General features: G+C 50.0%; 1 protein-coding gene across 2 annotated transcripts in view; it reads right to left on the bottom strand.

Annotated features, from left to right (window-relative positions):
- Positions 1-2030: 2030 nt before the first annotated feature.
- Positions 2031-24687, bottom strand: part of patj (PATJ crumbs cell polarity complex component) — a 50642-nt gene continuing 27985 nt past the window's right edge. For both annotated transcript variants that reach the window (XM_080472863.1, XM_080472862.1), the window contains exons 24-41: positions 22994-23190; positions 22732-22823; positions 22485-22560; positions 22262-22324; positions 22035-22091; positions 21760-21823; positions 21512-21618; positions 21194-21277; positions 20937-21124; positions 16849-16996; positions 16489-16572; positions 16286-16412; positions 10264-10301; positions 9995-10117; positions 9713-9814; positions 4879-4955; positions 2602-2725; positions 2031-2527 (exon numbers count right to left, since the gene is read on the bottom strand). In XM_080472863.1, coding sequence (XP_080328989.1) covers positions 2381-2527; positions 2602-2725; positions 4879-4955; positions 9713-9814; positions 9995-10117; positions 10264-10301; positions 16286-16412; positions 16489-16572; positions 16849-16996; positions 20937-21124; positions 21194-21277; positions 21512-21618; positions 21760-21823; positions 22035-22091; positions 22262-22324; positions 22485-22560; positions 22732-22823; positions 22994-23190 — 1898 coding nt within the window. In that variant the 3' untranslated portion in view covers positions 2031-2380. The remainder of the gene's footprint in view (positions 2528-2601; positions 2726-4878; positions 4956-9712; positions 9815-9994; positions 10118-10263; positions 10302-16285; positions 16413-16488; positions 16573-16848; positions 16997-20936; positions 21125-21193; positions 21278-21511; positions 21619-21759; positions 21824-22034; positions 22092-22261; positions 22325-22484; positions 22561-22731; positions 22824-22993; positions 23191-24687) is intronic.

The raw sequence follows: 24687 nt of genomic DNA on the forward strand, positions 1-24687 counted from the left end.
TTAATATTTCTGTATAAAATATAACAATCTTAAATAAAAGGGAAGGTGTGAGATCCGAGCACAGACTGTTACAAACCAGTGAATTATCAACAATAAATACACAATAATCACCAAGAAGCGTTCAATTCAGCTAACAGGCGTTTATTAATTGCGATGACCCACGCGACCACTAGAGGCGTTTGACTCGCTCTTTCTGGGGATGCGGCGGTTGCTTAGCGACCAGATAAACAAGACGTCCGTCGAGTGCGCATACGCAAGGACGGTCTCGGAGCGAGGCAGTCTACCGAGGGCGTAACGAACGGGCGGTTCCGTTGGCCCGGTTCTGAGCGCCGGAGTTCTAAGTGGATGTCGGGACCTGCGGTTAGAACTCTGGTGATCGAGGCAGATGTGCTCTTGCAGCAGGTAACAGTTGGTTGCTACATGTAGTTGTGTGCAGATGTGGGTTAGTAGAAGAAGGGAGAGAATGAGAGAGGGTCAATACAAGAGACAGACTGAGAATTCTGGCGACGCTCGGTTCTGAACCCTGGTTCCTCCACACAGAACTTCCAGTGGACTGGAGCTCACTTGGACCTCTGGTTCTGAGGTGGAAAACCCGATTTCCGGGCTTGGTTGGTGAACGCGCGTACACAAACATATGAGATGCTGTGGCCTCCTCAGCGGCACATTGAAACACATTGCATGTTAGCTTCACTCTAATCTAACAATATATCTGCCCAGACAAAAGCTCTCACCCTCCGGTTCTGGACAGCACCGTTCATGGTGCTGTTGGTTCTGTGAGGCTGTGGTAACTGGTTGTTACCAGGTCTGAATTCAGAGGCCTGGCTTCAGCTGCAGGAGTGGACACCGAGGCAGATGATTTTGGAGAGGAGACGCTGGCTCGGGTCTCCAGAATCCCCCAAAAAAGGAAAAATAGAGGAAACAGAAGAAGTAGTCCAAACTAGATCCTGCTGGTCCAGCGGGCTGGCGTTGGTGTTTCTTTTGTTCCTACTTGGTGCTCTCTTTATCATCCTGAGGCAGAGACATGTTTCTCTCTTGGCGGTCAGATTGAGAAGCAGAGAGAGTTGGTAGGAAGAGAGTCTCACCAAGTTGAATTTTGGACCCCTGTGGTGTTCGGGTCTGGTTGGATCATCCTCATTGGTTGCCAACCTGGGGGGTTGGAAACTTCCGGGGTCTCTGGCTCGCTCCCCTGCTGTTTTATGGCCTGTTCATTGTCCCTGGTGTTTCTCCTCTGGGGGAGAACATCTCGAGGAGTTCAATGGAATCTTCAGCCCAACAGTGTCGTCGTGTTAAAAATCCGCCTATAGGTCATCTTGACCCACCCTCTGCTTTTTGGCATTGCTTATGACACGATTAGAACCATTGATAGAGCGTTCCATTTTTTTAAAAACACTGTTATGGAAGTATAACAAAAGACAGCAGGAGGTTGGACACCCCTGCTTTAGGGTCTGGGTTTCATTTTGGAGCTCAGACGTTTTTCCCTGCAGTGCTTCGATGGCCACTAACAGCTGCGGTTTGCTTCAATTTTCCTGGTTTGTTCGTCCACTTTTGTTGTCAGGATTTGCACAGCGTGTAGAAAAGCTTCACTCACATCATCCGCGGACTGACGTCGGTCTTCTTTTCTTTGTATTTTGGGATGGAGGGATTTCACTGAGGTGATTCCTGGTCAGTCCTCCCTCACCCGGGTAAACTGCTCATCAATGATAAAGACAAGGGCTTGGTTTTACGGAGCCTGCTAAAGTCCGCTCACTCACTCCGCCATCTTGGTTCCTCTTAGAACTACCAAACATTAGCGAGAAACTAGCTAACATCCATCCATCCATCTCCTCCCTCTTATCCGTTTCCAGGAGGTGGTGGTGTCAGTCTGAGCACCGTCACCCAGATCACATTGACCCATCAAGAACCTTCCTGCAGGTGGAGAGCCCACAGGAAGGTGGAGAGGCCACAGGAAGGTGGAGAGCCCACAGGAACTAGCTAACAATTTGCATAAAATGTGTAAAACTCACGCAAACGGAAAACCAGCATGAAACAAATGAGGCTTCAATAACTTTTTTTATTGTTTGATGGAAATGTGACAAAATTAATTGTAAAAAAATAAATGAAACAAAAAAAAGGTCATGCACAGGTAATGAACTGTGGCGAAATAACGACAGGAGTTTGGAAACAACCGCTAACTCGAAAACTGCAAAGATGCAAGGCGAACCTTTGTGGATTAGCATTGAGAAAAAAAGTTCAACGTTATTGCCATGGCAACGCCAGGAAAGTAGTTAGCTAGATGGAAAAAAACTTGCGTAACATTCAAGCTACAAACAAGACTTTTATTGTTTGATGGAAAAGTGGACCAATGCAGAGGCTATGCTAGCTGTGTTAGTTAACTAGCCTGCTAGGCTAGCAGCTGCAGTACGACACTGCCGTGTTGCCTCTTGAGCACGTCAACGGCCTGCTGGTGCGTTGCTCCGCGGAGACTCTCGCCATTCACCGCCACAATCTGGTCGCCGCGCTTCAGACTGCCTTCGGCTGCAGCCGCGCCCTGAAACACATAGCATAGCATGCTAGGCAAGTCATGCAAGTCATGCTAATCTAGTTCATTATTCTGCAGCCCACCTTGTTGAAGACGGTCTTGACGTAGACGGGCAGATCTCCGTGAGGACTCCCGAAACCGCCGACGATGCTGAAGCCCAAACCGTCTGGACCTTTTTCCAGAACCAGTGAGCGGAGCCGCGGGGCGCTAAAACAAATACACACACACTAACCTCGACTGAAACAATATTTAACAAGTGTCACTTTGGGGGCTTTCCCACCAAAAAGAACCAGGTTCTAGTTCTGGTCCAGGACCAGATTTAGCACCAGTTCTTGTCTTTCCACCACCAAAGCCCCGGCCTATCAGGGGCTAAACTGCTGCTACGCTGGCCCCACTTCGTTACTGGACCAGACTGGGAACTGACACGTCATCAGCTGGGGGCGGAGTTATCTGTGGAGTTATCTCTCACCGGAGGTATCTCTGGAGGTATCTCTGGAGTTATCTCTGGAGTTATCTCTCTCTGGAGTTATCTCTGGAGTTATCTCTGGAGTTATCTCTCACTGGAGTTATCTCTGGAGTTATCTCTGGAGTTATCTCTGGAGCTATCTCTGGAGTTATCTCTGGAGCTATCTCTGGAGTTATCTCTGGAGCTATCTCTGGAGTTATCTCTGGAGTTATCTCTGGAGTTATCTCTGGAGTTATCTCTACCTACGAGGAGGAAGTAAATAGTTAATAATACGAGGGAACGAGATTATTCAATCCGTGGTTGCGGAGCCGTGGCTCTCCAGATGCTGCAGAGCTCCTGCTCCGTCAGTCAGCTCCGTCAGCTGGTGGATGTAGAATCTAGAATCAGTTCTTTTCAGGCTTTTCATGGTGACATGATTGTAACTAACTTCACTTCCAGGTCTTGTCTGGCGTTCTGACCGCAGGCTGAGGTTTCCAATGACAACCTATAGGTTACCATGGAAACGGCTGTAGAGCAGCGTTCTATCATTCTACACCTCCATTCCTCCATGTTGAAGCTTTTGATTCAGACACGTCCAGAAATAAAGTGAAAGGAGCAGAAAGTCACTCTGGAATGTTGGAATGGTGAAAAATAAGAGCCAGGATCATTCATGTTATTATTATTATTACTATTAATTATTATTATTACTATTACTATTATTACTATTATTACTATTATTATTATTACTACTATTATTATTACTACTATTATTATTACTATTACTATTATTATTACTATTAATATTATTATTACTATTATTATTACTATTACTATTATTATTACTATTATTATTACTATTATTATTATTATTATTATTATTATTATTATTTCTCTCTATGTCCACTCTGGGGCTCTGGACTAAAACAAGATGGACGTGATAAAACCCCAATAGAGCGACGAGGAGACTCAATGTTTTCATCCGAGGTTCAGGTCAGACTAGATGGAGCGACCCGGACCAAACCACTGGTTCAGTCCGTCTCCTGGTTCTTCTACGAGCGCTGTCAGCGTGAAATTGGTGAAATCAGTGAAATCAGTGACGTGTCACGTTTTGGAGTGACGCAATGACGTGGCTGTCATTTGGCTCCGTGAACTGTGGAACAAGAACCGGTTCGTTGTCGGTGCTCATTAAAGAACCTGTCTGAACTAGAACCTGAACTAGCTCCTGGTTCTTGTTGGTGGAAAAGCCCTGTGTGTGAACAGCAACTGCGACTGTTGATGAAACTCCACGGAAGACTGTTGGAAGACTGTCGCCGTGGAAACAGACAACCGGCAAACATCATAAGTATAGAGGCAGGGCAGCACCCCCTAAGCCACACCCCCTGGAGTCGCGGTGAGAAGACCCACCCAGCGGTGAGGAGAGAGGTTATGACTTTAAGAGCAAGCTGGAAGGGGGGGTCAACATGTTGGGAGGGAGAGGGACAGTCCTTTATCCATGTCCAGGTGGTCCGGGTGGAGGGGGGTGTCCGGGTGGAGGGGGGTGTCCAGGTGGAAGGGAAGTCCAGGTGGAGGGGCGGTCCAGGTGGTCCATGTGGAGGGGGGTGTCCGAGTGGAGGGGAGGGCCCAGGTTGTCCAGGTGTAGGAGAGGTCCAGGTTGAGGGGCGGTCCAGGTGGTCCATGTGGAGGGGGGTGTCCGGGTGGAGGGGGGGGCCCAGGTTGTGCAGGTGGAGGAGAGGTCCAGGTTGAGGGGCGGTCCAGGTGGTCCATGTGAAGGGGGGTGTCCGGGTGGAGGGGGGGTCCAGGTTGTCCAGGTGGTCCAGGTGGAGGCGGGGATCCAGGTCGTGCTGAGTCACTGTTCACACACTGTGTGTGTGTGTGTGTGTGTGTGTGTGTGTGTGTGTGTGTGTGTGTGTCTCACTGGCTTTCTGCTGAGTCGCTGGAGGATAAATTCTCCACCTGAGAGACGATGGCGCCCAAGTTGGTGTCTGAGGCAACCTGCAACAAACACAATATGTTTGTTGTGTGTGTGTGTGTGTGTGTGTGTGTGTGTGTGTGTGTGTGTGTGTGTGTGTGTGTGTGTGAGACCTGCAGTGTTTAGTGTGTGTACATACAGCATGTAGTGTGTATACCTGCAGTGTAGTGTTGTGTACCTGCAGTGTGTAGTGTTGTGTACCTGCAGTGTGTGTAGTTGTGTACCTGCAGTGTGTGTAGTTGTGTACCTGCAGTGTGCAGTGTGTATACATACAGCATGCAGTGCGTATACCTGCAGTGTGTAGTGTTGTGTTCCTGCAGTGTGTAGTTGTGTACGTGTAGTGTGTGTAGTTGTGTATCTGCAGTGCGTAGTGTGTAGTGTTGTGTACTTGCAGTGTAGTGTTGTGTACCTGCAGCATGTAGTGTTGTGTACCTGCAGTGTATAGTTTGTGTACCTGCAGTGTGTAGTGTGTGTACCTGCAGTGTGTGTAGTTGTGTACCTGCAGTGTGTGTAGTTGTGTACCTGCAGTGTGTAGTGTTGTGTACCTGCAGTGTGTAGTGTTGTGTACCTGCAGTGTGTAGTGTTGTGTGCCTGCAGTGTGTGTAGTTGTGTACCTGCAGTGTGTGTAGTTGTGTACCTGCAGTGCGTAGTGTTGTGTGCCTGCAGAGTGTAGTGTGTGTACCTGCAGCGGTTAGTGTTGTGTACCTGCAGTGTGTAGTGTGTGTACCTGCAGTGTAGTGTTGTGTGCCTGCAGTGTGTGTAGTTGTGTACCTGCAGTGTGTAGTATTGTGTACCTGCAGTGTGTAGTGTGTGTACCTGCAGTGTGTAGTGTTGTGTGCCTGCAGTGTGTAGTATTGTGTACCTGCAGTGTGTAGTGTGTGTACCTGCAGTGTGTAGTGTTGTGTGCCTGCAGTGTGTAGTATTGTGTACCTGCAGTGTGTAGTGTGTGTACCTGCAGTGTGTAGTGTTGTGTGCCTGCAGTGTGTAGTGTGTGTGCCTGCAGTGTGTAGTGTGTGTACCTGCAGTGTGTAGTGTTGTGTACCTGCAGTGTGTAGTATTGTGTACCTGCAGTGTGTAGTGTGTGTACCTGCAGTGTGTAGTGTTGTGTGCCTGCAGTGTGTAGTATTGTGTACCTGCAGTGTGTAGTGTGTGTACCTGCAGTGTGTAGTGTTGTGTGCTAGCAGTGTGTAGTATTGTGTGCCTGCAGTGTGTAGTATTGTGTACCTGCAGTGTGTAGTGTTGTGTACCTGCAGTGTGTAGTGTTGTGTGCCTGCAGTGTGTAGTATTGTGTGCCGGCAGTGCGTAGTTGTGTACCTGCAGTGTGCAGTGTTTATACATACAGCATGCAGTGCGTATACCTGCAGTGTGTAGTGTTGTGTGCTAGCAGTGTGTAGTATTGTGTGCCTGCAGTGTGTAGTATTGTGTACCTGCAGTGTGTAGTGTTGTGTACCTGCAGCGTGTAGTGTGTGTACCTGCAGTGTGTAGTGTGTGTACCTGCAGCGGTTAGTGTTGTGTACCTGCAGTGTGCAGTGTGTAGTGTGTGTACCTGCAGTGTGTAGTGTGTATACCTGCAGCGTGTAGTGTGTGTACCTGCAGCGGTTAGTGTTGTGTACCTGCAGTGTGTGTACCTGCAGTGTGTAGTGTGCCTGCAGTGTGTAGTATTGTGTACCTGCAGTGTGTAGTGTTGTGTACCTGCAGTGTGTAGTGTAGTGTACCTGCAGTGTGTAGTGTGTGTACCTGCAGTGTGTAGTATTGTGTACCTGCAGTGTGTAGTGTTGTGTGCCTGCAGTGTGTAGTATTGTGTACCTGCAGTGTGTAGTGTGTGTACCTGCAGTGTGTAGTGTTGTGTGCCTGCAGTGTGTAGTATTGTGTACCTGCAGTGTGTAGTGTGTGTACCTGCAGTGTGTAGTGTGTGTACCTGCAGTGTGTAGTGTGTGTACCTGCAGCGGTTAGTGTTGTGTACCTGCAGTGTGCAGTGTGTAGTGTGTGTACCTGCAGTGTGTAGTTGTGTACGTGTAGTGTGTAGTTGTGTACGTGCAGTGTGTAGTGTTGTGTGCCTGCAGTGTGTAGTATTGTGTACCTGCAGTGTGTAGTTGTGTACCTGCAGTGTGTAGTGTTGTGTGCCTGCAGTGTGTAGTATTGTGTACCTGCAGTGTGTAGTGTGTGTGCCTGCAGTGTGTAGTGTTGTGTGCCTGCAGTGTGTAGTATTGTGTACCTGCAGTGTGTAGTGTGTGTACCTGCAGTGTGTAGTGTTGTGTGCCGGCAGTGCGTAGTGTGTGTACCTGCAGTGTGTAGTGTTGTGTACCTGCAGTGTGTAGTTGTGTACGTGCAGTGTGTGTAGTTGTGTACCTGCAGTGTGTAGTGTGTGTACCTGCAGTGTGTAGTGTTGTGTGCCTGCAGTGTGTAGTATTGTGTACCTGCAGTGTGTAGTGTGTGTACCTGCAGTGTGTAGTGTGTGTACCTGCAGTGTGTAGTGTGTGTACCTGCAGTGTGTAGTGTTGTGTACCTGCAGTGTGTAGTTGTGTACGTGCAGTGTGTAGTGTTGTGTACCTGCAGTGTGTAGTGTTGTGTACCTGCAGTGTGTAGTTGTGTACGTGCAGTGTGTGTAGTTGTGTACCTGCAGTGTGTAGTGTTGTGTGCCTGCAGTGTGTAGTATTGTGTACCTGCAGTGTGTAGTGTGTGTACCTGCAGTGTGTAGTGTGTGTACCTGCAGTGTGTAGTGTTGTGTGCTAGCAGTGTGTAGTATTGTGTGCCTGCAGTGTGTAGTATTGTGTACCTGCAGTGTGTAGTGTTGTGTACCTGCAGTGTGTAGTGTTGTGTGCCTGCAGTGTGTAGTATTGTGTGCCGGCAGTGCGTAGTTGTGTACCTGCAGTGTGCAGTGTTTATACATACAGCATGCAGTGCGTATACCTGCAGTGTGTAGTGTTGTGTGCTAGCAGTGTGTAGTATTGTGTGCCTGCAGTGTGTAGTATTGTGTACCTGCAGTGTGTAGTGTGTGTACCTGCAGTGTGTAGTGTTGTGTGCCTGCAGTGTGTAGTATTGTGTACCTGCAGTGTGTAGTGTGTGTACCTGCAGTGTGTAGTGTTGTGTGCTAGCAGTGTGTAGTATTGTGTGCCTGCAGTGTGTAGTATTGTGTACCTGCAGTGTGTAGTGTTGTGTACCTGCAGTGTGTAGTGTTGTGTGCCTGCAGTGTGTAGTATTGTGTGCCGGCAGTGCGTAGTTGTGTACCTGCAGTGTGCAGTGTTTATACATACAGCATGCAGTGCGTATACCTGCAGTGTGTAGTGTTGTGTGCTAGCAGTGTGTAGTATTGTGTGCCTGCAGTGTGTAGTATTGTGTACCTGCAGTGTGTAGTGTTGTGTACCTGCAGCGTGTAGTGTGTGTACCTGCAGTGTGTAGTGTGTGTACCTGCAGCGGTTAGTGTTGTGTACCTGCAGTGTGCAGTGTGTAGTGTGTGTACCTGCAGTGTGTAGTGTGTATACCTGCAGCGTGTAGTGTGTGTACCTGCAGCGGTTAGTGTTGTGTACCTGCAGTGTGTGTACCTGCAGTGTGTAGTGTGCCTGCAGTGTGTAGTATTGTGTACCTGCAGTGTGTAGTGTTGTGTACCTGCAGTGTGTAGTGTAGTGTACCTGCAGTGTGTAGTGTGTGTACCTGCAGTGTGTAGTATTGTGTACCTGCAGTGTGTAGTGTTGTGTGCCTGCAGTGTGTAGTATTGTGTACCTGCAGTGTGTAGTGTGTGTACCTGCAGTGTGTAGTGTTGTGTGCCTGCAGTGTGTAGTATTGTGTACCTGCAGTGTGTAGTGTGTGTACCTGCAGTGTGTAGTGTGTGTACCTGCAGTGTGTAGTGTGTGTACCTGCAGCGGTTAGTGTTGTGTACCTGCAGTGTGCAGTGTGTAGTGTGTGTACCTGCAGTGTGTAGTTGTGTACGTGTAGTGTGTAGTTGTGTACGTGCAGTGTGTAGTGTTGTGTGCCTGCAGTGTGTAGTATTGTGTACCTGCAGTGTGTAGTTGTGTACCTGCAGTGTGTAGTGTTGTGTGCCTGCAGTGTGTAGTATTGTGTACCTGCAGTGTGTAGTGTGTGTGCCTGCAGTGTGTAGTGTTGTGTGCCTGCAGTGTGTAGTATTGTGTACCTGCAGTGTGTAGTGTGTGTACCTGCAGTGTGTAGTGTTGTGTGCCGGCAGTGCGTAGTGTGTGTACCTGCAGTGTGTAGTGTTGTGTACCTGCAGTGTGTAGTTGTGTACGTGCAGTGTGTGTAGTTGTGTACCTGCAGTGTGTAGTGTGTGTACCTGCAGTGTGTAGTGTTGTGTGCCTGCAGTGTGTAGTATTGTGTACCTGCAGTGTGTAGTGTGTGTACCTGCAGTGTGTAGTGTGTGTACCTGCAGTGTGTAGTGTTGTGTACCTGCAGTGTGTAGTTGTGTACGTGCAGTGTGTAGTGTTGTGTACCTGCAGTGTGTAGTGTTGTGTACCTGCAGTGTGTAGTTGTGTACGTGCAGTGTGTGTAGTTGTGTACCTGCAGTGTGTAGTGTTGTGTGCCTGCAGTGTGTAGTATTGTGTACCTGCAGTGTGTAGTGTGTGTACCTGCAGTGTGTAGTGTTGTGTGCCTGCAGTGTGTAGTATTGTGTACCTGCAGTGTGTAGTGTGTGTACCTGCAGTGTGTAGTGTTGTGTGCCGGCAGTGCGTAGTGTGTGTACCTGCAGTGTGTAGTGTTGTGTACCTGCAGTGTGTAGTTGTGTACGTGCAGTGTGTGTAGTTGTGTACCTGCAGTGTGTGTAGTTGTGTACCTGCAGTGTGTAGTGTGTGTAGTTCTTCAGCAGGTTGACGACGTCGTCGTGACTCAAACCGTCGACGGAAATATTGTTGATGCTGATCAGACGGTCGCCAACCTGCACACACAATAATACACACAGTATCACACATACACACACAGTATCACACATACACACACACACACACAGTATCACACACACACAGTATCACATTTACATACACTGTAACACACACACACACACACACACACACACACACACACACACACACACACACACACACACACACACACACACCTTGAGTTTGTGCGTTCTGGCGGCGGCTCCGTTGGCGTCCATCATGGCGATAAAAATGGGGGCGTCGCCCAGTGGACTGCCCCGCCCCCCCGCGATGCTCACACCCAAAGACTCTGACGGGGCCTGGAGGGGGGAGGGGGAGGTAACACTCAGGGTAGTTAATACTCCATGGAGGGGTGGGGGATTTTAGGTGACACTCGGGGTAGTGAATACTCCGGGGGTAGTTAACAGCAGGGGGTGCAGTAACTGCAGAGTGAACATTCAGTTACCCTGCTCAGGTCCACGGTTCGAATCCCGGAGACAACGGCTGTGAAACAAAGAGACAGTGAGTCACTCTGATGGCGTCGTCAGCACCATGTCATAAACATCACACCATTAACGCAACGCCGTTCACGTCACGATGTCACTGCGATGTCATCAACCGACAGCAAACGGCAGGGACCACCGGGGTCCTGGAGGTGCAGCCCTGCAGGGTCCCTGGTCTCCCTGCTCCACCAGGCTGACGGCACTGAGCGGCTCCTCGTCAGGCTCTGTGGTGAACTGGGTGAGGAACCACCAGGACATCCAGGACTGCTCTGGAAGGGAGACATGGACAACATGCCGGGCTGCACGGCCAGGACCAGAGCAAGGACAACCTTGCTCCACAGTCATAGAGCAGATTGCATGTAGGAGTCAGAAAGATTCAATTGGTTGTTTTTCAATTAATCTTGCGGAAGGTGTTGTGTGTCGGGGCTCTTTGGATCCCTGAAATCCATCAGACTCCTGGGATACTCAGTTTGCCAGGTGAGCCCAATTAAAGGAAAAACTACAAAAGAAGGATGTTCCACATTACGAAGCAAAACCCCATCGCCGAGCACTATGGGAAAGAAAGAGGATCTCTGCTGCAGAAAAGCATCAAATAGTTGAATGCCTTGGAAAAGGTGTGAAAACCTGAAGATATTTGATGATGATCATCGTATTGTTAAGAACCTTGTGTCAGAGCAGCACGGGTTCCTGCTGATAAAGACACGATGAGGAAGAGTTCTGCCAGAGAACTATAACGACACGATGAGGAAGAGTTCTGCCAGAGAACTATAACGACACAATGAGGAAGAGTTCTGCCAGAGAACTATAACGACACGATGAGGAAGAGTTCTGCCAGAGAACTATAACGACACAATGAGGAAGAGTTCTGCCAGAGAACTATAACGACACGATGAGGAAGAGTTCTGCCAGAGAACTATAACGACACAATGAGGAAGAGTTCTGCCAGAGAAACACATCGGATTAAGAGAGCAGCTGCTAAAATGCCAATGCAAAGCAGAAAACAGATATTTGAAGCTGCTGGTGCCTCTGAAGTGCCCCGAACATCAAGGTGGAGGATCCTCCAGAGGCTTGAAGTTCTGCCACTGGAGTAGTGGAGGGTTGGTGGAGGGTTGGTGGATGGAGTAGTGGAGGGTTGGTGGATGGAGTAGTGGACGGTTGGTGGATGGAGTAGTGGAGGGTTGGTGGATGGAGTAGTGGAGGGTTGGTGGATGGAGTAGTGGACGGTTGGTGGATGGAGTAGTGGAGGGTTGGTGGATGGAGTAGTGGACGGTTGGTGGATGGAGTAGTGGAGGGTTGGTGGATGGAGTAGTGGAGGGTTGGTGGATGGTTGGTGGACGGTTGGTGGATGGAGTAGTGGAGGGTTTTTTGGATGGAGTAGTGGACGGTTGGTGGATGGAGTAGTGGAGGGTTTTTTGGATGGAGTAGTGGAGGGTTGGTGGATGGAGTAGTGGAGGGTTGGTGGATGGAGTAGTGGACGGTTGGTGGATGGAGTAGTGGAGGGTTGGTGGATGGAGTAGTGGAGGGTTGGTGGATGGAGTAGTGGACGGTTGGTGGATGGAGTAGTGGAGGGTTGGTGGATGGAGTAGTGGAGGGTTGGTGGATGGAGTAGTGGACGGTTGGTGGATGGAGTAGTGGAGGGTTGGTGGATGGAGTAGTGGAGGGTTGGTGGATGGTTGGTGGATGGAGTAGTGGAGGGTTGGTGGATGGAGTAGTGGACGGTTGGTGGATGGAGTAGTGGAGGGTTGGTGGATGGAGTAGTGGACGGTTGGTGGATGGAGTAGTGGAGGGTTGGTGGATGGAGTAGTGGAGGGTTGGTGGATGGTTGGTGGATGGAGTAGTGGAGGGTTGGTGGATGGAGTAGTGGACGGTTGGTGGATGGAGTAGTGGAGGGTTTTTTGGATGGAGTAGTGGACGGTTGGTGGATGGAGTAGTGGAGGGTTTTTTGGATGGAGTAGTGGAGGGTTGGTGGATGGTTGGTGGATGGTTGGTGGACGGTTGGTGGATGGAGTAGTGGATGGAGTAGTGGAGGGTTGGTGGATGGAGTAGTGGAGGGTTGGTGGATGGAGTAGTGGAGGGTTGGTGGATGGAGTAGTGGAGGGTTGGTGGATGGTTGGTGGATGGAGTAGTGGACGGTTGGTGGATGGAGTAGTGGAGGGTTGGTGGAGGGTTGGTGGATGGAGTAGTGGAGGGTTGGTGGATGGAGTAGTGGAGGGTTGGTGGATGGAGTAGTGGAGGGTTGGTGGATGGAGTAGTGGACGGTTGGTGGATGGAGTAGTGGAGGGTTGGTGGATGGAGTAGTGGAGGGTTGGTGGATGGAGTAGTGGAGGGTTGGTGGATGGTTGGTGGACGGTTGGTGGATGGAGTAGTGGAGGGTTTTTTGGATGGAGTAGTGGACGGTTGGTGGATGGAGTAGTGGAGGGTTTTTTGGATGGAGTAGTGGAGGGTTGGTGGATGGAGTAGTGGAGGGTTGGTGGATGGAGTAGTGGAGGGTTGGTGGATGGAGTAGTGGAGGGTTGGTGGATGGAGTAGTGGACGGTTGGTGGATGGAGTAGTGGAGGGTTGGTGGATGGAGTAGTGGAGGGTTGGTGGATGGAGTAGTGGACGGTTGGTGGATGGAGTAGTGGAGGGTTGGTGGATGGAGTAGTGGAGGGTTGGTGGATGGAGTAGTGGAGGGTTGGTGGATGGAGTAGTGGAGGGTTGGTGGATGGAGTAGTGGACGGTTGGTGGATGGAGTAGTGGAGGGTTTTTTGGATGGAGTAGTGGACGGTTGGTGGATGGAGTAGTGGAGGGTTTTTTGGATGGAGTAGTGGAGGGTTGGTGGATGGAGTAGTGGAGGGTTGGTGGATGGAGTAGTGGACGGTTGGTGGATGGAGTAGTGGAGGGTTGGTGGATGGAGTAGTGGACGGTTGGTGGATGGAGTAGTGGAGGGTTGGTGGATGGAGTAGTGGAGGGTTGGTGGATGGAGTAGTGGAGGGTTGGTGGATGGAGTAGTGGACGGTTGGTGGATGGAGTAGTGGAGGGTTGGTGGATGGAGTAGTGGAGGGTTGGTGGATGGTTGGTGGACGGTTGGTGGATGGAGTAGTGGAGGGTTTTTTGGATGGAGTAGTGGACGGTTGGTGGATGGAGTAGTGGAGGGTTTTTTGGATGGAGTAGTGGAGGGTTGGTGGATGGAGTAGTGGAGGGTTGGTGGATGGAGTAGTGGACGGTTGGTGGATGGAGTAGTGGAGGGTTGGTGGATGGAGTAGTGGAGGGTTGGTGGATGGAGTAGTGGACGGTTGGTGGATGGAGTAGTGGAGGGTTGGTGGATGGAGTAGTGGAGGGTTGGTGGATGGTTGGTGGATGGAGTAGTGGAGGGTTGGTGGATGGAGTAGTGGAGGGTTGGTGGATGGAGTAGTGGACGGTTGGTGGATGGAGTAGTGGAGGGTTTTTTGGATGGAGTAGTGGAGGGTTGGTGGATGGAGTAGTGGAGGGTTGGTGGATGGAGTAGTGGACGGTTGGTGGATGGAGTAGTGGAGGGTTGGTGGATGGAGTAGTGGAGGGTTGGTGGATGGAGTAGTGGAGGGTTGGTGGATGGTTGGTGGATGGAGTAGTGGAGGGTTGGTGGATGGAGTAGTGGACGGTTGGTGGATGGAGTAGTGGAGGGTTTTTTGGATGGAGTAGTGGACGGTTGGTGGATGGAGTAGTGGAGGGTTTTTTGGATGGAGTAGTGGAGGGTTGGTGGATGGTTGGTGGATGGTTGGTGGACGGTTGGTGGATGGAGTAGTGGAGGGTTGGTGGATGGTTGGTGGATGGTTGGTGGACGGTTGATGGATGGAGTAGTGGATGGAGTAGTGGAGGGTTGGTGGATGGAGTAGTGGAGGGTTGGTGGATGTAGTAGTGGAGGGTTGGTGGACGGTTGGTGGATGGAGTAGTGGACGGTTGGTGGATGGAGTAGTGGAGGGTTGGTGGACGGTTGGTGGATGGAGTAGTGGACGGTTGGTGGATGGAGTAGTGGAGGGTTGGTGGATGGAGTAGTGGACGGTTGGTGGATGGAGTAGTGGAGGGTTGGTGGATGGTTGGTGGATGGAGTAGTGGACGGTTGGTGGATGGAGTAGTGGAGGGTTGGTGGATGGTTGGTGGATGGAGTAGTGGAGGGTTGGTGGATGGAGTAGTGGACGGTTGGTGGATGGAGTAGTGGAGGGTTGGTGGATGGAGTAGTGGACGGTTGGTGGATGGAGTAGTGGAGGGTTGGTGGATGGAGTAGTAGAGGGTTGGTGGATGGAGTAGTGGATGGTTGGTGGATGGAGTAGTGGAGGGTTGGTGGATGGTTGGTGGATGGTTGGTGGACGGTTGATGGATGGAGTAGTGGAGGGTTGGTGGATGGAGTAGTGGAGGGTTGGTGGATGGAGTAGTGGAGGGTTGGTGGATGGTTGGTGGATGGTTGGTGGACGGTTGATGGATGGAGTAGTGGATGGAGTAGTGGACGGTTGGTGGATGGAGTAGTGGAGGGTTGGTGGATGGAGTAGTGGACGGTTGGTGGATGGAGTAGTGGAGGGTTGGTGGATGGAGTAGTGGAGGGTTGGTGGATGGAGTAGTGGAGGGTTTTTTGGATGGAGTAGTGGACGGTTGGTGGATGGAGTAGTGGAGGGTTGGTGGATGGTTGGTGGACGGTTGATGGATGGAGTAGTGGAGGGTTGGTGGATGGAGTAGTGGACGGTTGGTGGATGGAGTAGTGGAGGGTTGGTGGATGGAGTAGTGGACGGTTGGTGGATGGAGTAGTGCAGGGTTTTTTGGATGGAGTAGTGGACGGTTGGTGGATGGAGTAGTGGAGGGTTGGTGGATGGTTGGTGGATGGTTGGTGGACGGTTGATGGATGGAGTAGTGGATGGAGTAGTGGACGGTTGGTGGATGGAGTAGTGGAGGGTTGGTGGATGGAGTAGTGGATGGAGTAGTGGATGGAGTAGTGGACGGTTGGTGGATGGAGTAGTGGAGGGTTGGTGGATGGAGTAGTGGATGGAGTAGTGGATGGAGTAGTGGACGGTTGGTGGATGGAGTAGTGGAGGGTTGGTGGATGGAGTAGTGGAGGGTTGGTGGATGGTTGGTGGATGGACAAGTTGTAGAGCGCCGCAACCTGTAGAGCGCCGCCTCCTGTAGAGCACCGCCCCCTGTAGCGTGGAGCCCCCTGGGGAGTGGAGCCCCCTGTAGAGCGCCGCCCCCTGTAACGGGCCACCCCCTGTAGAGCGCCACCCCCTGTAGAGCGCCGCCCCCTGTAACGGGCCACCCCCTGTAGAGCGCCACCCCCTATAGAGCGCCGCCCCCTGTAGAGCGCCACCTCCTGTAGAGCGCCGCCCCCTGTAGCGGGTCACCCCCTGTAGAGCGCCGCCCCCTGTAGCGGGCCACCCCCTGTAGGGCGTCGCCCCCTGTAGAGGACCGTCTCCTGTAGAGGGCCACCCCCTGTAGAGGGCCGCCCCCTGTAGTGGGCCACCCCCCTGTAGAGCACCGCCCCCTGTAGGGCGCCGCCCCCTGTAGAGGGCCGCCCCCTGTAGTGGGCCACCCCCCTGTAGAGCACCGCCCCCTGTAGAGCGCCGCCCCCTGTAGAGGGCCACCCCCTGTAGAGGGCCGCCCCCTGTAGTGGGCCACCCCCCTGTAGAGCACCGCCCCCTGTAGGGCGCCGCCCCCTGTAGCGGGCCGCCCCCTGTAGTGGGCCGCCCCCTGTGGAGTGCCGCCCCCTGTAATGGGCCGCCCCCTGTAGAGGACCGTCTCCTGTAGCGGGCCACCCCCCTGTAGAGCGCCGCCCCCTGTAGCAGGCCGCCCCCTGTGGAGCGCCGCCCCCTGTAGCGGGCCGCCCCCTGTAGCGGGCCGCCCCCTGTAGCGGGCCACCCCCTGTAGGGCGCCGCCCCCTGTAGAGGACCGTCTCCTGTAGAGGGCCGCGGCAGAGTGCAACCCCCCTTTTTGCGCCGGTACCTTAACATTAAGACACCGTCATTTTACCATCATCAGCACTACCTGAGCTGTCAGCGGCAGCCGTCGTCGTGGCAACGTCACGGTCGTTCGAGGGCTCTGGAGGCTGTGGTGACTCTGGCATGAGGGGTGGAGCCACAGCGGACAAACTCGCCCGGCTGACGCGACTCACCTGAAACCAGGTGAGAGAATTTCATGATTCTGTAATAAGAAAAGTTTTTTTCTTGTGTTGTCGTTGATCGTTGTACCTCGCTTCCCTGAGACCGTCGGGATGAAATCCACGATGCAGCTTTGAGACGACCGACTTCCAACACAACCGGACCTCGAACACACTGCGCGCACACACACACACACTGAACTGTAGTTTGTGTGTAGTTTTGTGTATATGTAGTTAGTGTGTGTGTGTGTGTGGTTTATGACAGTAGTTCTGGATGTGTGTGTGCGTATGAAGTAGTGTGTATGTGGAAGGAACCTTCAACATGGCCGCCACCTCCTCCTGTTTGTACCTTCAACATGGCCGCCACCTCCTCCTGTTTGTACCTTCAACATGGCCGCCACCTCCTCCTGTTTGTACCTTCAACATGGCCGCCACCTCCTCCTGTTTGTACCTTCAACATGGCCGCCACCTCCTCCTGACTCTTTGTTGTCGTGTCGTCTCCATTGACCTTCAGGATTCGGTCACCCGTCATCAGTCGTCCGTCCAGCAGGGCGGCGCCGCCACGAACCAGCTGAGAGATGAAGACACCGCTGCCACTCCTGGAGGACCAGAAACCACAAACCTGTGGGCAACTTGTCAAATGCTAGTCAGCAACTAGTCAAAAACTAGTCAACTACTATCCTAAAACTAGTCACCTACAAATCAAAAACTAGTTAACTACTAATCAAAAACACGTCAACTAGGAATCAAAAACTAGTTAACTACTAATCAAAAACACGTCAACTAGGAATCAAAAACTAGTTAACTACTAATCAAAAACACGTCAACTAGGAATCAAAAACTAGTTAACTACTAATCAAAAACACGTCAACTAGGAATCAAAAACTAGTGCCAGATGGCTCCCCAAATGAGTTTTATAAGCAATTCTCAAATCAGATCTCTCCGTTACTGCTATTGGTATTTGAAGACTGTTTTGTTAACTAGTCCCTACCACCAACCATGTGACAAGCAGTTATTTCTTTGCTACTTAAAACGGGAAGTAATCCTCTGGAGTGCCGTTCATATCGCACCATTTCGTTGTTGAACACCGACACAAACATCTTTGCCATAATTCCTTTGCAGGAATATCTTTCATGAGTTGTCGCAGCAACGGGGTCAACAACTTTGTAATTACGAGACGACGGGAGTTCGAATGATGAGCAAAGTTTCCACAATGCGTACTATTAAATTGAGCTTTTATTTTGATTTACACCAGGAGGTGACCCATGGCAGCAAGACACCCCCACAAAACCAACAAGTAATAAACCAAACAAAGTGGATGAATCAACCAACACTCTGTGATCACGGAGCGGGTCGCTGCAGTGCATCATGGGAGATTCTGTACGTCTTGTTTAGCTGCTGTTGGGGGTTATATTAGGTTTGTAGTGTTGTGCTTTGTTCATGTAGTTTGTTAATTCATCTAGTTTCGTTTTGGGTGGGTAACCAGGAGTGAAGAGGGTTTTGGGGGGGGGGGGGGGGGGGGGCTCCTGCCTTGGAGCCCTTGAAGGTTGGTGATTGTAAAAGAAATAGATCCAATAATTCATGTATTCAATGAAACACACCAACAATGCCACTAAACTCCATGTATCGCTAGACGGTTTAGAACCATGGAACTACCTTGTCCTAATGTACTGATCAGTTATCAGTCAATAAAGGTCGACTTCCACTAATGTGTGAATGTATTGAAAGTTAGCGCTCCACATCTCCAGGGACCAACATGCCAAGGCAAGAGGAACCATTTTTAGACGAGCCGTTCATGATCTTCACTCAACGTTCCATTCATGTTCAGAAGAACCCATTAAAACTCTTCATAATGACGTTTGAGGATTTTTTGTACAACTTTTTTTGTGGAACCCCTGATGAGGCCCAGCCTCAGCCAGACTCTGCCCCCAGCGGCCCCGGGTCAGTGGACCTTGAGACCCCTGCTCTACATTGAGAACAGGTTTGCCTCATTTCAACAACTATCACAGAGATTTAACCTCCCCAAGTCCCACCTCCTCAGGTTCCTACAAACCACACATTCTGTGGCCTCCAACTTTGCTCAATTTCCATTACGTCCACCTGAAACTCCACTAGAAGCAATTCTCAAATGTAATGTCCACACAAAACAAATAATAAGTAGAATGTACATATTACTAAATACATCTAAGGAGGATAATCTGGACTCTCTAAAACACAGATGGGAAAAAGATTTAAATGAAAAACTTCCAGAAGCAAAGTGGCAACAAATAAAACAAAGAGTTTACTCCTCCTCAAGGTTCACTTTAAACTAGTCCACCGTCTTCACTGGACCAAAGAAAGACTAACCAGGTTTAATATATAATAGTATATATATTTTATATAACCAGAGATTGATCCTACATGTGACCGTTGCAAACAAGCTTCAGCCACATTACTACTCATGTTCTGCTAGGCCCAAAGATGTACAGTCTAGTTTTGAGAGGTTCTCTATGATATGATCTACTGTTTGGTGTGGCCCCGGGGGCCAGGCCTCACCCCGGGGGCCAGGCCTCACCCCGGGGGCCAGGCCTCACCCCGGGGGCCAGGCCTCACCCCGGGGGCCAGGCCTCATCCCGGGGGCCACGCCTCACCCCGGGGGCCAGGCCTCACCCCGGGGGCCAGGCCTCACCCCGGGGGCCAGGCCTCACCCCGGGGGCCAGGCCTCATCCCGGGGGCCACGCCTCACCCCGGGGGCCAGGCCTCACCCTGGGGGCCACTCCTCACCCCGGGGGCCACTCCTCACCCCGGGGGCCAGGCCTCACCCCGGGGGCCAGGCCTCACCCTGGGGGCCGGGCCAGGCCTCATCCCGGGGGCCAGGCCTCACCCTGGGGGCCAGGCCTCACCCTGGGGGCCAGGCCTCACCCCGGGGGCCACGCCTCACCCCGGGGGCCACGCCTCACCCCGGGGGCCAGGCCTCACCCCGGGGGCCACGCCTCACCCCGGGGGCCAGGCCTCACCCCGGGGGCCAGGCCTCACCCCGGGGGCCAGGCCTCACCCCGGGGGCCACGCCTCACCCCGGGGGCCAGGCCTCACCCCGGGGGCCAGGCCTCATCCTGGGGGCTTTAGAAATATGATGGCCTGTTGCATCCTGCTAGCCAGGAGACTTATTCTACTTAAATGGAAGGATGCCCGGCCTCCAACATGTGGCCTATGGATTAGAGAAGTCATGTGTCATATTCATTTAGAAAACATTAGATATACTATCAGGGGGTCCAGCAGAAACTTCTATATTACCTGGCAGCCATTTATCTCTTTTGTAGAAAACATGGCCGCTGCTAATACTGAAACATAACCCAAGTGACTACGTACCGCTTATTTTCCTTTTTGTTGTCAATATGTTTACAAATGTGCATAGTAAGACAACTAGTCAACTACTAATCTAAAACTAGTCGGCAGTTAATCAAAAACTAGTCGGCAGCTATTCAAAAACTAGTCACCTAATGATCTAAAACTAGTCAACGACTAATAAAATAACTAGGCATCCTATTAATCTAAAACTAGTCAATTACTAATCAAAACCTAGTCACCTACTAATCAAAACTAGCCACCTACTAATCATATAGTCGGCAGCTAATCAAAAACTAGTCAACTACTAATCAAAACCTAGTCACCTACTAATCAAAACTAGTCAATTACTAATAAACTAGTCAACTACTAATCTAAAACTAGTCAACTACTAATCAAAACCTAGTCAACTACTAATCAAAAATGCGTCATCTACTAATCTAAAACTAGTCAACTACTAATCAAAACCTAGTCACCTACTAATCAAAACTAGCCACCTACTAATCATATAGTCATCTACTAATCTAAAACTGGTCATCTACTAATCTAAAACTAGTCAACTACCAATCAAAAACTAGTCGGCAGCTAATCAAAAACTAGTCACCTAATGATCTAAAACTAGTCAACGACTAATAAAAAAAAACTAGGCATCCTATTAATCAAAAACTAGTCACCCACTAATCTAAAACTAGTCAACTACTAATCAAAAACTATTCGGAAGCTAATCAAAACTAGTCAATTACTAATAAAAAACTAGTCAACTACTAATCTAAAACTAGTCAAATACTAATCAAAACCTAGTCACCTACTAATCAAAACTAGTCACCTACTAATCAAAACTAGTCACCTACCAATCATAAAGTAGTCGGCAGCTAATCAAAAACCTGTCAACTACTAATCAAAAATGCATCATCTACTGATCTAAAACTCGTCAACTACTTGTCAACTACTAATCAAAAACTAGTCACCTACCAATCTAAAACTAGTCAACTTCTAATCAAAACCTAGTAAGTAGCTAATAAAAAACTAGTCACCTACCAATCTAAAACTAATCAATTACTAATCAAAAATTAGTCAACTACTAACCTAAAACTAGTCGGTAATGAATCAAAAAATATTTGGCAACTAGTCACTCGTCGGCAACTCGTCCTTGTTGTGTTGCTATTGTGTTGTAATTTTTTGTTGTGTTATTTTTGTGTTGTCATTGTTGTTTACCTCTTGCCAGCAATGCTCAGCCCAAGGCCCCGCCCACTCCTCCTCTTTAACTCCACCCTCAGGACGGCCTCCTCGTCGCCGTGGCGACGTTTGTCTCTCAGCACCGTCAATCGCACACGAGTTCCCGTTTGGCGCAGCACCAAGATCGCTTCCTGGTGAGCAGCGCCTCGCATGTCCACCCCGTCCACCTGGAGAGACAGTACTGGTAATTTTTAGAGTACTAGTAACTAGAGGATTACTAGCAACTGCAGCATTACCTCCAGGATCTGGTCTCCGGCTCTCAGTCGTCCGTCTCGAGCTGCTGCTCCTTCATCATAAACCTCGTGAATCAAGATGGCGTCCTGATCACATCCACAAAGGCGGGCACGCACACGCACACGCACACACACACACACACACACACACACACACACACACACACACACACACACACACACACACACACACACACACACACAGTAAGTTATTATAGTGTGTACGTTTGTCCAGGTTGCATTATGGGGACGTGCTGTTCTACAGGGGCAGGTACACAACAATACACACTGCAGGTACACAACTATTATAATTATTATTACCAGCTGCGTGTCGTTTCCTCCTACGATACTCAGCCCGAGTCCCGATCGGCCTTTATTGATCTCCAATCGAGTCTCCTGACCAGGAAGTACAGGGCAAAAGGCGGGGTCTAATTAGGAGAGGCGGGGCCAGAGAGGAGGCGGGGTCATGAGGGGGGAATTGGGAGGAGTCATTAAAAGGGGAGGAGTCCATTTAATCCTTTCCTGCTTCAGTGTGTGTGTGTGTGTGTGTGTGTGTGTGTGCGTGCTACCTGTGTTGTCATGAAGCAGTTCGGGGCTGATCAAAGGAGACACTGCTGGTTGAGACATGCAGGACTACACACACACACACACACACACACACACACACACACACACACACACACACACACACACACACACACACACACACACACACACACACACACACACACACACACACATTAAAAAACACAGTGCAAAACACATACAAAGAAATGAACCACACGCACAAAGACACAAATTAAAGTGACATACAAATTACGTAAAGACACACATACTAAGGTACCTGGTCAGAGGCGTGTGTGAGTGTGTGTTCCTCTGTCAGCGGGGAAACACTGTCGTCCTGTTGGGGCGTGTGCACACACACACACACATCAGAAACACACACACACGTCAGAAACACACACACACACACACACACACACACACACACACACACACACACACACACACACACACACACACACACACACACACACACACACACACACACACACACACACACACGCTGACCTGCAGAGTGTGTAGTTCCAGGCTATCCGGGGGGCTGGGCCTGTCCAAGGAGGCGGAACCAGTCTGACACACACAACCAATTACAGGAGAGGAAACGTCATGTGTCACAATATGTGTGTGTGTGTGTGTGTGTGTGTGTGTGTGTGTGTGTGTGTGTGTGTGTGTGTGTGTGTGTGTGTGTGTGTGTGTGTGTGTGTGTGTGTGTGTGAGAGAGTTTGTTTACCCCCGGGCTGTTGGTGGGAGGAGGAGGGGGAGAGGGGAATGGGGCGACAGCCATCTGGTTCACTGCATCATCGTTTCTAGGGAGATGGAAGGATACTCTGATGTTACCACGGTAACATCAAACTAGCTTCAACTACCCTGGAAGTAAAATTAACGTAAAATAAAACTAATGTAAATTAACACTCAAGTAAAGTAAAACTAACGTACTAACTAGCCTGGAACTAAGACTAACGTAAAGTTAAACGTACCTGAGCAGCAGCAGTTTGACACGTGTAGCGGCGCTCTTGATGATGGCGGAGGCGTTCTGGTGGCTCCGCCCATAAAGGACGTGATCGTTGATCTGCAGGGAAGGGAAAGTGCTGAGTCAGCAGAACGTTAAGCTGACTCAGCAGAGTTACACTGACCCAGTAGAACGTTACGCTGACTCAGCAGAGCATTATGCTAACTCGGCAGAATGTTACGCCGACTCGGCAGAGCATTACGCTGACTTGGCAGAATGAGAACGCTAACCTCCAGCAGCTCGTCTCCGACCCGGATGCGTCCGTCGCGGGCCGCCGGTCCCCCCGGCTGCAGCCCAACCACAAAGACGCTGAGTCGTGATCGGTCTCGGTTCCCAGCCAGGCTGAGGCCCAGACCCTGACGCTCCTTCTCCAGCTCCACGCTCAGCAGCACCCCCCGCAGGTCGCCGTAGCGCTCACTCAGCCGCTCTGCCGGGGGAGGGGAAGGCAAAGAGACAGAGAGAACTGCCAAGTCATCTCTGAAGGGGAGGGAGCAACGACTTTGATAACAATCAACAAAAAACCTTAAAAAAAATTCAATAAAAAACACCTTTAACAAATGACATAAAAACACGAAAAAACCCAGACAAAAATAAAACAAAAAATACAAAAACAAAAACTAAACAACTATAAAATTGTGTGTGTGCTGCATCACTGCGTTCGGTCACTGCAGTGCAACCAGAGCCACCCCCCCACCACACAGAGCATTGATGTTGGCATGACGACAGCCGCGATCGGGTGAAAGGTGACCTCCACACACACACACATACACACACACACACACACACACACACACACATTAGCATGCTACAAACCAGGCGGCAGCATCGTCCATCCTTCAGTCTCACTGCTGATCCTCCTCGTGTGTGTGTGTGAGACAGATGACGCAGGGGGGAGGGGTGTGTGTCAGTATCACCGCAGCGCGCACGCACGCACGCACACACGCACGCACGCACACACGCACACGCACACACGCACACACACACACACACAGACAGGTGGTGCATTCACTGCTTCGGGTTCTTTTGGCCGTCACCTCTTTGAACCTGAACACTGAGGCTATTGCTAATGGTAAAGATAATGTAACTAAATCCAAGGCTAAAGCTAAATCTGAGGCTAATGCTAAATGTAACTCTAACTCTGAGGCGAATGCTAAATCCAAAGCTAAAGCTTAATCTCAATGTAATTCTAAAGCTAAATGCACCTCAAAATCTGAAAGCTAATGCTAAATCCAAAGCTAATGCTAAATGTCAAGGTAATCCTAAGGCTAAATCTAAGGCTAATGCTGAAGCTAAATGGAACTGGAAATCATATGCTAATGCTAAATCTGAGGCTGATGCTAAATCTCAAGGTAATTCTAAAGCTAAATGCACCTCGAAATCTGAGGCTAATGCTAAAACATGCAATAATAAATACTAATAGAACATTTCAACAGAAGAGTTTTGATGCAACAGTATAATTGGAGACAATATTGGCAAAAACATCACAAAATAAAATGTATATAATATGTAACTTTATGTGGATCAATACTTACTCTACTTACACTACAAAACATCTGACACTACAGAAAAGCATCAAGAATCATGTCATGGTCGATGCCGAACTCTCCAACAGACGCTCTCTCCCATGAATATGGTCTCTTAAACCCTCCTGATGTGAATCTTCACCACAACGCAGGTATTATGTACAATGTTAACAGGTCAAACACGAGATTATGCAAACTCATTCCAGTATACTCACCCTCTCACCAACATGATACTGGGAATAAGCTGCTGCTAAAAGGTAAATATAGAAAAGTAAAATGTACCAGTTTAAGTATACAGTTAGGTCCATAACTACTTGGACAGACTTTTCTTTTTCTAATTTTGGTTATGTACAGTACCAAAATAAATTCTAAATGACAGAATTCAGTGCAGACCTCCAGCT

This window comes from Lipophrys pholis, assembly GCF_963383615.2.
Source record: "Lipophrys pholis genome assembly, chromosome: 10".
Taxonomy (NCBI): domain Eukaryota; kingdom Metazoa; phylum Chordata; class Actinopteri; order Blenniiformes; family Blenniidae; genus Lipophrys; species Lipophrys pholis.